Here is an 11,685-nt window from a genome sequence, read left to right as displayed (position 1 = left end):
ATATAGAGTAAAGCTTCCTCTACACTGTCCCCCATCAAACACTCCCAATACAGGGACAGCACGGGGTTAGATACAGAGAACAACTCCTTTCCTCAATAAAAACCGAAAGAACTGTGGATGCTGTAAATCAGAAACAAAAACAGAAATTGCTGGAAAAGCTCAGCAGGTCTGTGGAGAGAAATCAAAGTCAATGTTTCTCAGAACCGAGGAGCAATTCTGAGAAATGGTCACTCCGATTTCTCTCCATAGATGCTTCCAGGCCTGCTGAACTTATCCAGTAATTTCTATTTTTAACTTCCTTTGCTCATTTGGACACACGTCAGGTGCACGATTTAGCCCCCTCAGGTCCTTTCAGTTTCGGTGGGTGGAATATTTTTACGGTGAGTTACTACAGATGTGGGAAGGGGAGTCGGTCGCTCGGACCTTCAGTGCAGCTGATTAGAAGTCTACAGCTATCTGAGAAACTGCACTCGATTTAACGAAGATCAGCGGAGAGTGAGGTGAGAGAGCTGTTGTTCACAGTTTCCTTCCTTATTTGAATGTTCCTTATTTGAGTGTGTGTTGGGTCAGTTACAGAGTGCCTATAACTGTGTTTATAGCCGCTCTGTCCGAAACGTCAGCCTTTCCTGCTCCTCTGATGCTGCTTGGCCTGCTGTGTTCATCCAGCTCGACACCTTGTTATCTCAGATTCTCCAGCATCTGCAGTTCCCACTAACTCAGATGCTCATTGCCTGGCACTCAATCTGAGCTTGACCGCTGCTTGTCATCCTCTGAGATCAGTATAATTCAGATCAGTAGTTTCGTTTCTGCACTGGCGGAGCGAGGATGCCTTTAAATTTAAAAAAAGAGTCCGAAACATTACAGGAACTGAAATAACAAGCTGAAAGTGAAACAATCTGCGACAGAGAGCGAGCAGAGTCCAGAGAGAGAGAGAGAGCGAGCAATTCCATTTCAGCAGGTAAGACTGATCTATTTGCTTTTGTGGGATTTCAGTAGCGTCTTGTTTGTTAGGTTTAGGGGTTCCTGATTTGTGGCCAGCTCCGTGAGAGATCATTTCTACTGATTCACCAAACACTCAGTAGTTGCTGCTGTTAACAAACAAGGCAGCTGTTATCTGGTATGGCGCAGAACTGACTCCAGAAATTAGCTGTCCCATCTGTTGGTGCCAACCAGCACAGAATCTAAAGACCAGTAGGACACTATTTGGCCCATCGTGTCTGTGCGTTGGCTGTTGGAAAGAGTTGTTAAGTTAGTCCCACCATCCTGAATACCACCCCCCAACCCTCCTCCTCCAGGATGGCCTTGCAAGTGACAGGCACTTGTCATTTTTAATATGATGACAGAAAAGACAAAGTCACCCTCACTACTCCTTCATTACTGTTTGGGGTTTAACCTGAGGGCCACCACGCCTCAGGTGAGGGGAAGAGGTTGAGAAGGACAGTCTTTCACGGTAACGTCAGGGAGTGTGGGAATCGAACCCACCCTGTTGGCAGCACCCCACATTGTGGACCAACCATTCAGCCAACCAACCCTGGATATTAGAAATTGAGGGCTTAAGTGTGCCCGTGGGCCGACGCATGCAGATCTTGGGCATTCGAAGGGGTAGTGCTTCCACCTCTTGAGGCAGAGGTTCATGCAGCTGTCGTTCCCAGAGAGGTCTATGCACATTGCAGCCAAAGAGGTCGAGCAGCAATTTGTAACTCCTTCCAACTCCAGCGCTGGGAGCCAGCGATATTCCTCGTCAGCGACTTGTGGGGAAAAATGTTGAGGTGTCATTATCATAGCTCCAGAGTATAGTGTGCGTCGTTGCTCCTGTAACTGGAGTGAACTGGAACTCATGGAAGATTATCAAAACATCGTCTCTCAACTGAGGAGGTTCACTACTGTTGGTTCCAGGTTGGCAAATGAGGAGAGATTGAGTAGATTGGGACTATACTCATGATAATTTGGAAGAATGAGGGGGGTGATCTTGTAGAAACATATAAAATTATGAAGGGAAGAGATCAGGTAGAAGCAGGGAGGAGGTTGTTTCCACTAGCAGGTGAAACTAGAACTAGGGAGTATAGCCTCAAAATAAAGGGGGAGCAGATTTAGGACTGAGTTGAGGAGGAACTTCTTCACTCAAAGGGTTGTGAACCTGTGGAATTCCCTGCCCAGTGAAGCAGTTGAGGCTACCTCGTTGAATGTTTTTAAGGAAAATTAGGTAGATAGATGTTTTGAACAATAAAGGGTTAGGGTGAGTGGGTGGGTAAGTGAAGCCTGGGGCCTCTAAAAATCAGCCATGAGCTTATTGAATGGCAGAGCAGGTTAGATGGGCCAGATGACCCCCTCCTGCTCCTGTTTTTCTTATGTTCTTTTCTACTTTGTTCCCTCATCATACTCTGGAGCGACTTGTCACGATCTCCTGGAGACAAGACGCTGGAGATATTGGTGAAGGTAGCTGGTGGGATGACACAGTGAGATGTGTAGGGTGAGGAGAGTTTTGGTGATGTTGGATAGGTTCACCACAATTTGGGGGTCATACTCCTGCTTCCTTTTTGTTGTTTATCACCTGCTGTGTTGGGGGGTGACCTGTACCTGTTTACGTGTTTGAAAGACACAAAACAGCCGACAAGGATTAAAACAAAATGGGTCAGCCTGCTCTTAACATTTAAGTGAAACATAACGGTACCTTTGAACAAGACTACACCTAGGTCAGCAAAAGAGCCCGACTACAAACCATCCGAGACAGTTTTGATAAGAGATAGTAAGAACTGCCCATGCTGGAGTCAGAGATAACACAGTGTGTGGAGCTGGAGGAACACAGCAGGCCAGGCAGCATCAGAGGAGCAGGAAAGCTGACGTTTTGGGTCGGGACGCTTCTTCAGCTAGTTTTGATAAAAGAATGCCTAAGAACAGACAAGTCATTAATTTAAAAGGGTCCCGACCTGAAACGTCAACTTTCCTGCTCCTCTGATGCTGCCTGGCCTGCTGTGTTCACCAGCTCTACACTGTTAGCAAGTGATTAATTCCAGCCTCATTAATGAAAAGATGATTGTCCCAGTAAATAATAATGCCAGATACAGGTCTCAGACCATGAACCAGCCAGATTAACTCTGTATCAGCTAAAATTTTTCTGATGAAGGGTCTAGGCCCGAAACGTCAGCCTTCCTGCTCCTATGAAGCTGCTTGGCCTGCTGTGTTCCTCCAGTCCGACACTGTGTTATCTCAGAATCCAGCATCGGCAGTTCTTACTATCTCTGAGTGTGTCATCGATTTGTCTTCCGATCTGAGCCAAAGATTAAGGGAAAAATTGCGTTCTCACATCAATTCACGGAAGATCCTTTGGCCGTTTCCCTGCATTAATTGGTTTCTGCTTGAATGAACATCTTCCATTTGTCTGAATCCTGTCTGCCTCCTAAGTCCTTTGTCCCTGGTTGGGGGGCTGGGGCAGGCTCCTGCACGCTGCTTGTGGCCTTGCCTAGAATAGCTGTCAGCGATACAGCACTTGTGGGCAAGCCACCTTCTCGAACCTCGGCATGTGGTGCAGGGGCCGTTCACAGAAGTGTTAAAGTACAGAAGGAGGCCATTCAGCCCATTGTTCCTACACCAGCCCTCCAAATCAGCATCGTGACCTAGTCACAATGACCTAGACCCAATCTCCGACTCTTCTCCTATATCCTTGCACATTATTTTTATCCAACTAATTGCCCAATGCTGCCTCAGATCCTCAATTGAAAGATTTCCAAGATTTTGACTGAGTGGAGGAATGGCAACATTTATTCCAAGTGTAGCTTGGAATAGAACTTTCAGATGGTGGCCTTGTTCCATTCGTGTTAGGCCCTGATCCTTGTGTATGGTTGAGATGAAGCAAAGTTGATAAATGGAGTTAAAGGAGTTGGAGGAAATTGACAAGCAGAGCGAATTCAAGGAACTGAATGGCTTCCTCTTGATCCTTCTTCAAAACAAACTGGAGGCTTTCCATCCTGGTGACAATTTCCAAAAGCACCGCCTCCTCTTTGGAGTGTCCACTTCTACGATGGGAGCTGGAATTCTGAGGCAGGTGATGTTACCTGGCCAATGGTTAACCCTTCTCCAGCAGGTCCCTACCCCCTCACCTTCCCAATCGCTCACTTTACCAACTTAACTAGCTTTTGTGACTGGATGGGGTGAAGCCCATCATTTGCTCTTTGAAATCATGTTGTCTTTGCCTTAAGAACGAAACCACATCAGATCTCATAGTCTTGTGTCATGGTTGCCATTTACACCCAGGACAACCCTCTCATGCCCTCTTCTTTCCAAACCCTGGACTACTTGATGTCTGTTCCACCATCCAGCGAGATCCTATGCTTGCCTTTTCTCCCCCCTTCAATCTCCTCCACCAACCTCAGATTTGTAATTAACAAACCGCATACCTCCTTCAAAATGGCATCCTGGGCCCAACCATCTTCAGCTGCTTCATCAATGACCTTCCCACAATCATTAGGTCAGAAGTGGGGATGTTCGCCGATGGTTGCACAATGTTCAGCACCATTCGCAACTCCTCAGATACTGAAGCAGTCCGTGTCCAAATACAGGAAGACCTGCAAAATACTCAGGTTTGATCTGGTGACCAGCAGGTGTTATTCAAGCCACACAAGTACTAGGTAAAGACCTGTTAGGGAACAGGAGAAAATTTAATCATCTCCCCTTGACCTTCAGTAGTACCTTCCAGAATGAATCCCTCCCTATCAACAACTTGGGGTTACCATTGATTTAAGTTGAACTGGACCACCCTTACATATGCTACAGGTACAAGTCAGAGGCTTGGTATTCTACAGAGTTGCTTACCCCCTGACTCCACAGAAACCTGCCCACTGTAGGCAAGGCACAAGTCAGGAATGTGACGGAAAACGCCCCCACTTGCCCTGGATGGGCACAGCTCCAACAACACTCAGGAAGATTGACAGAATTCAGGCTCAGTTTATTGACATTCCATCCACGCTCTTAAACATTCAATCTCCACGCTACCAAATCACAGCAGCAACAGTGTGTGCCATCCAGAAGATGCACTACACTAACTCACCGAGAATCTTTGAATAGCACCTTCCAAACTGTTGACCTCTATGACCTAAAAGGACATGTTAGCAGATGGATGGGAAGACCAGCACTACTTGCAGGCTGCCTTTCAAACCAAAGTAACATCCTAAGTTGGAAATATTTCAGTATTAATTGTGTCTATGGGTCAACAGCTTGGATTTCTTTACTCCAACACCCCACTCCCCCCGCCTCCTACTTATACCCAGGGACTACAGCAGTGCAAGGAAACTCTACTGTGTTCACACGGGTCATTAAGTGTGGGCAATAAATGATGACTCAGTCAGGAACATCCACGTCCTGTGAAAAGATCATTTTAATAAAGATTCTCAGGGGGTTTGAAAAAGCAGATGCAGGGAGGATGTTTCACCAGCAGGGAATCCAGAACTTTGAAGCATAGTTCAAAAATTGGGATGTTTCATTTGAGATAGAGGTGACGTGCCAAAAGTTTATGATATATTGTCGTCGTTTGGGGACTTGCGTTGCAAAGCCGAGTTAAATAGATTTCCAGTTTTTGGGGTGGTGAAGGTTGGTTCTCTTTTTTTTAAAGAAAGGGTCAGAAAGTCTTTTGGAACAGGGAGAAATTCCGAGAATTCACGGGACTTAAGCAAAATGATTCGACACGTGAGTGAATGCTGTGGAACGTCATGGACTGGGTGGTCAGAGTCTATCCGCGTGGAGACGGTCATCGGCTGGCACTTGGAGTGGCGTGGAAGTTACCCAGCGCTGACCAGCCCGAGTCTGGACGTTGTCACAGACAACTTCAGCATCAAAGGTCTCACAAATGGAAGCGTGCTGATTCGTTTTGAAGTTATGCTGTGTGCAATGCCTTTAACCCGAGTCTCTGGTTTCCTCCAGGTCCTGCCGCTCCAGGCTGGAGCCTCTCTGCTCACCCGTCAGTGGAAATGGCCCAGTACCTGAGTGATGATGAGGTTGGAGGAGAGAGGAAGAGCGAGCTTGGCGTTGAGTTAACATGCGGAGTCTGCATGGGAATCTATCGGGAGCCTGTGCGTCTGCCCTGTGAGCACAGCTTTTGCAAAGTCTGCATTGACCAGGTCTTTGCAGGTGTGGAGCCAGGGTCAGATTACCGTTGCCCCATCTGCAGGCAGTCCTACCAGAACAAGCCAAAGATAACCAAGCACCTGGCCCTGGTCAGGCTAGCAGAGGCCTACAACAAGATGATGAACAATAAACAGTGTCCTGCGTCCTTGGGTAAGATGCCATTCTTTCATGTGCCTCCTCACCTTTTTTGCATAACTACATTATACAGAATAGCTCAGTGGTAATTTTCACCCCAGCTTTGAGAACAAGAGTTCAGAGGTTTGAAACCCTCGTAGGTGACTACAGCAAATATCTCTGCCCATTTCTCCCAGTGTTAGTACTGAGGGAGCGGTGCACTGTAGACGGTCAGCGCTGAGGGAGTGCGGCACTGTCGGAGGGTCAGTGCTGAGGGAGTGCCGCACTGTCGGAGGGTCAGTACTGAGGGAGAGCCGCACTGTCGGAGGGTCAGTACTGGAGCCTTTGTGTGTGTGTTCTGGTGAAGAGGTGAGTCATTTATGCTTGGAGGAATGGGAGCTCCTCTGCCCCTTGTGTTTTGTTAACTGCATTGACAGAAAATGCTCTTCTGTCTCTGTCTCATTCTCTGCAGAGGAGGTGGAGGATTCACACACAGCTGCTGCAAACAACCTGGGAGGGAGAGCCTGTCGGATTCACTCTGAGGAAGAGGTGACTCATCTGTGCTTCAAGGAATGGGAGCTCCTGTGCCCCTTGTGCATATCGAGTAATCAACACGAGGGTCACACTGCCACACCATTGGTTCAGGTCACCAAAGACTGGAAGGTAAGGCAACCTGGGCAGACTGGCAGCTGGGTACCATCTAGGGGCTGGCACTAGGAGTATCTGGCAGGAAACACTCAACAATGGAAATGCTGGACACCATGGGGTGAATATTGACATCAGTGATGGCCTGATGAGACATTAACAGCCTCAGGCCCGGATGAGGTGATGTTGGGGCATTCGTGTTGCTATAACATTAATGCTTTGGCATGGATGCATTGCTGTACAGGGTCACCCCTTCCCCAGAGTGAATTTGGGCAGGCTCTTCCTCCCAGGCTGTTTGCAGCAGCTGTGTGTGAATCCTCCATCCTTCTCTGCAGAGAGAGAGAGACAGAAGAGCATTTTCTGTCAATGCCGTTAACAAAACACGGTTAAGGTTAACAATAGACACAAAGGCTTCAGCACTGACCCTCTGACAGTGTGGCGCTCCCTCAGCACTGACCCTCCAACAGTGTGGCGCTCCCTCAGCGCTGACCTTCCAACAGTGCAGCAATCCCTCAGCACTGAACCTAAATTGTGTGGTCAGTGTTTTTGGGATTGGCATTCTCACTGTCTTAGCTGCATTTGTGCAACATCTGTGCTGCAATTAATGCTACATCGGTGCTGCATTCATTCTACATCTTACTGCATTCGTGTTATGCCGATGCTGCATGGGTGCACAGTGCATGCAGCGTTAGTTTTGTTTTTCTGCATTTTGCTGGTGTTAGGATGGGTTTATATTTGTGCTACTTTAACTGCAGTGCCTTCTTGCATTTCAATTGGAGTCTGCTTTGCCCTAGTGCAGAATACAGGGATCGGTGCAGTTTGTGTAGAGTACGGGGATCGGAGTTCACTTGTTTGACCCTGGAATGATAACGGTCGAAATAATACTAACACAAACTGTTGCCTCATAAAATCAAAGTCTTCCCTTCTCTCTCTGAGCAGAAAATGGTGCCAAATATTGTCGAGAGTCTGGAGGAAAATCATGCAAAGTTGTCTGTACAGGTCATGCAGTACATGGAGCTGGAGGAGAAAGCAAAGGTGAGGTGGTTCTCATTTATTTGACAAACTGTAATGTTTCCATTCTTGTTTGCTGCCCTGTGTTCCTGAAAACAACCCGATAGACTGGTTTCATTGAACCCATAGCACATGTATGACCCAAGGAAGAAATGATTACTTTTTGGATGAAGTTCAGATGCAGATCTTGGATTTTTTTTTTTTTAAAAAGGGTAGGAGATTGGGGTGAAGTGAATGTTTTGTTTGATTTTGAATGTTGTCGATTGCCTTCAAATGTCATGCAGTGTCTCAGTTGCCAAAACGTGAACAGAGTTTTCAGAGCAGGTCATTGGATGTGGAATAGCTTGCAAATCTGAAATATATCTTAAATGGTGAAATTTGTATGATTGTGAGTTCTATGGGACAAGATGTTAATTGGAAATGTTTTCATGTTGTGTAGTTCAGGCTGTGTTGAAGCCTCTTCTCTTGTTCCAAAGATGATAGTCATTCGTCAACCCCACTTAGAAAGAAAGAGCAAGGAAGTTCTGCGAAATTTGCATAAGACACCAGTTTGTCCCTAACTGTTGGTTTTGGGCACTGCAATTTAGGAAGGATTTCATGGCTTCAGGGAGGGTTTTATATAGAAACCTGCTCTGAAAACTCTGTTCAGATTGTGGCAGCTAAGATTATTCGAGAAAATGGATCCAGGGTGAGGGACATCCATAGCGTGGTCAGATTTGAGAGGAGAGAAGATTAAGTGGAGATTTAATCGAGAGTCATGGACGGGGTGGATAGAAAGCAGCTGTTCCCCTTAGCGGAAGGGTCAATAACAAAGGGGGCATAATTTCAAGGTGAAGGGCAGGAGGTTTCAAGGGGTTTTGAGAAAAACATTTTTCACCCAGAGGGTGGTAGGAGTATGGGATGCACTGCCTCAGAGGATAGTTGATTGATTGATTTATTATCACGTGTATTGAAATACAGTGAAAAGCTTTATTTATGAGTGGTACAGGCAGATCACGGTAAGCAAGGATGTACAGATCAGAAAGACTTAGACAGAGGCATACAGGTTACATTGCACTGGACGTACGCTAGGCGAGATCATTGTTAGCACGATCAGCATTATTTGAGGCGAGAGAGTCCATTCATCAGTCTGATAATGGCTGGGAAGAAGCTGTTCCTGAACCTGCTGGTGCGTGTGTTCAGGATTCTGTATCTTCTGCCTGATGGAAGAGGTTGTAGGAGGTCATTATTGTGGTGCAATGATGAGATGATGAAAGTTGATGATGAAATTTGATGATGTTGGCCGCCTTTCCTCGCTATGGAGTCCATGGATGGGAGGTTGGCTTCCGTGATGGTCTGGGCTGTGCACACCACCTTCTGTAGTTTCTTACGGTCCTGGGCAGAGCAGTTGCCATACCAGGCCGTTATGCACCCGCACAATTATGCTTTCTATGGTGCATCTGTAGAAGTTGGTAAGGGAATTATGGACATGCCCAATTTCCTGAGTCCCCTGAGGAAGAAGAGGCATTGTTGTGCCTTCCTGACTGTCACATCTATGTGGGAAGTCCAGGACGGGTTGTAGGTTATTATCACTCTGAGGGACTTGGTGCTATCCATCCTCTCAACCTTAGTTCCGTTGATGTAGATGGGGGTGTGTCCTCCTCCTTTCTTTCTGAAGTCGATGATCAGTTCTTTAGTTTTGCCGATGTTGAGAGACAGATTGTTTTCATTGCACCATGTCACCAAGCCCTCTATCTCCCTTCAGTATTTTGACTCGTCATTGTTAGATATCTGTCCCACTGCGGTGGTGTCGTCAGCGAACTTGTAGATGGTGTTGGTTCGGAATTTGGCAACACAGTCGTAGGTGTACAGGGAGTACAGTAGGGGGCTGAGGACGCATCCAGTGTTGAGTGGAATTATGGAGGAGGTGCAGTTACCTATCCTCACTGATTGCGGCCTATGGATCAGAAAGCTGAGGATCCAGTTGCAGAGGGCAGAGCCAAGACCTAGTCATCGAATTTTGAGATCAGTCTGATTATGATGTTGAAGGTGGAGCCTCATAACCTTTTAAAAAGTACTTGGATGAGAACTTGCAGTGTCATAAATTTCAAAGCTATGTGCCGATTTCAGGTGAGTGGGACTGGTGTAGATTTAAAGTAGTTTACACCAGTGCCAAAGGGTCTCCCCTCTGTTATTGGATTCTAATGAGGTGCTCAAAATTATGAGGGGCCTGGACAAAGAGGAAATGGAGAAACAGGGGGAGTTTGGACTGGAGGGATCGAGTTTTCAGGAGAGGCTGGGTGGGCTGGGACTATTTTCCCTGGAGCACAGGAGGCTGAGGGGTTGACCTTATAGAGGTTTGTAAAATCATGAGGAGCATGGATAGGATGAATAGCCAAGGTCTTTTTCCCCCAGGGTAGGGTAGTCCAAAACTAGAGGGTATAGGTTTAACGTGAGAGGGGAACGATTTAAAAGGGAAGGGCAACTTTTTCACGCAGAGGGTGGGTGTGTGTATGGAACGAGCTGCCAGAAGAAGTGGTAGAGGTGGATTAGAATTACAACATTTGAAAGATATTTGGACAGGTACATGAATAGGAAAGGTTTAGAATGATGTGGGCCACACGCAGGCAAATGGGACTAGGATACCTGGTCGGCATGGATAAGTTGGGCCGAAGGGTCTGTTTCCATGCTGTATGACTGTAATTCACACAGAAACTGGTTAGGATCTGAGGCGCTCTGCCTGAGAGTATGGTGGAGGCTGCTTCAGTGTTGGATTCCAAGGGACTTGGCTCGTGAGCCACACAGAGAAAATGTGCAGGGGTTCTAGGACAGAGAATGGGAATTGCTCAGCTGTTCTTACAGAGAGCCAGCACAGACAGAACGGGCCAAATGGCCTCCTTCAGTGCTGTTTGGAGTTGGCTTTACAGAACAGGACTTTGAGAGGACTAGGGGCTCTTCATACTTTCTAATCAACCCGTTCTGAGACATGATTGAACACCTCTGGAACAGGCGGGACTTGAACCTGGATCTCCTAACTCAGAGATAGGGACATTACCACTCGACCACAAGAGCCCCTGAACAGGTTTTGACTTTTAAAAAAAAATGTAATCTATTTTTCCTCTCCAACCTGCTCAGAGATGTTATTCCACACCTCTGGGACAAGTGGCTCTTGAGCCTTGGTCTCCCAGTCCAGGGATAGGGACACTACCTCTACACCATAGCAGCCCTACAAGGTTGTCCTTAATCATCTGGCCTGACTAACTGCACTTGGTATCCCCATGTTCAGGAGGAGATCTCTGATGCCAAGGATAGGACTAAAAGTCAGATTGATCGCCTGATCCAGTTCCTGCAGAATGAGAAGGAGCGGCTGATGATTGACATGCAGCACGTTGGGAATGACCACCTGGATTCCATCCACGGCCTCCAGGCAGAGGCCACCCACAGGCTGGAGCACTGTGAGAACACCATGCAATCAGTTCGGGAAGCATTCAGGCTTCAGGACAACATCGAGTTTGTCAAAGTATGACATTTCTGAGTCGATCCCTGATTGGATTTTCTGCTCCAGTTCCACCCTGTTGTCCACCTGTCCATTCGTCCCTCCTGCCTCTCCACTTGGCTATGCCTGCCCATTTTTCTTGCTCTGTATGTGAGGGTCTCATGTGGATTTGTCTCGCCTACCATTGTGTTTCTTCTGTCGGAATGTTTCTGCTACCTTCCCCACCCATCCCTCTCTCTCTCTCTCTCTCCCCCCGCTCCCCTCTGTGAATGTGGCTGTGTGTGTGTGTGTGTGTGTGTGTGTGTGTGTGTGTGTGTGTGTGT

At 47.1% G+C, this 11,685-nt stretch overlaps 1 protein-coding gene across 2 annotated transcripts in view; it reads left to right on the top strand.

The window, feature by feature from the left end:
- The first annotated feature begins 367 nt into the window (after positions 1–367).
- LOC109936526 (tripartite motif-containing 13-like) overlaps positions 368–11,685 on the top strand; it is an 18,134-nt gene continuing 6,816 nt past the window's right edge. Inside the window, exons 1-5 of one of the 2 annotated variants that reach the window (XM_048620636.1) lie at positions 368–500; positions 5,914–6,267; positions 6,704–6,894; positions 7,816–7,911; positions 11,153–11,386. In XM_048620636.1, the coding sequence (XP_048476593.1) occupies positions 5,961–6,267; positions 6,704–6,894; positions 7,816–7,911; positions 11,153–11,386 (828 nt within the window). In that variant the 5' untranslated portion in view covers positions 368–500; positions 5,914–5,960. Of the gene's footprint in view, positions 501–652; positions 959–5,913; positions 6,268–6,703; positions 6,895–7,815; positions 7,912–11,152; positions 11,387–11,685 lie in introns of those variants that run through there. The other variant, XM_048620635.1, reaches the window with a different exon arrangement.

This window comes from Rhincodon typus, chromosome 47 (assembly GCF_021869965.1).
Source record: "Rhincodon typus isolate 14 chromosome 47, sRhiTyp1.1, whole genome shotgun sequence".
Taxonomy (NCBI): Eukaryota; Metazoa; Chordata; class Chondrichthyes; order Orectolobiformes; family Rhincodontidae; genus Rhincodon; species Rhincodon typus.
The sequence above is the reverse complement of the archived record's forward strand: the minus strand, read 5'-3'. Positions and strand labels throughout refer to the sequence as shown.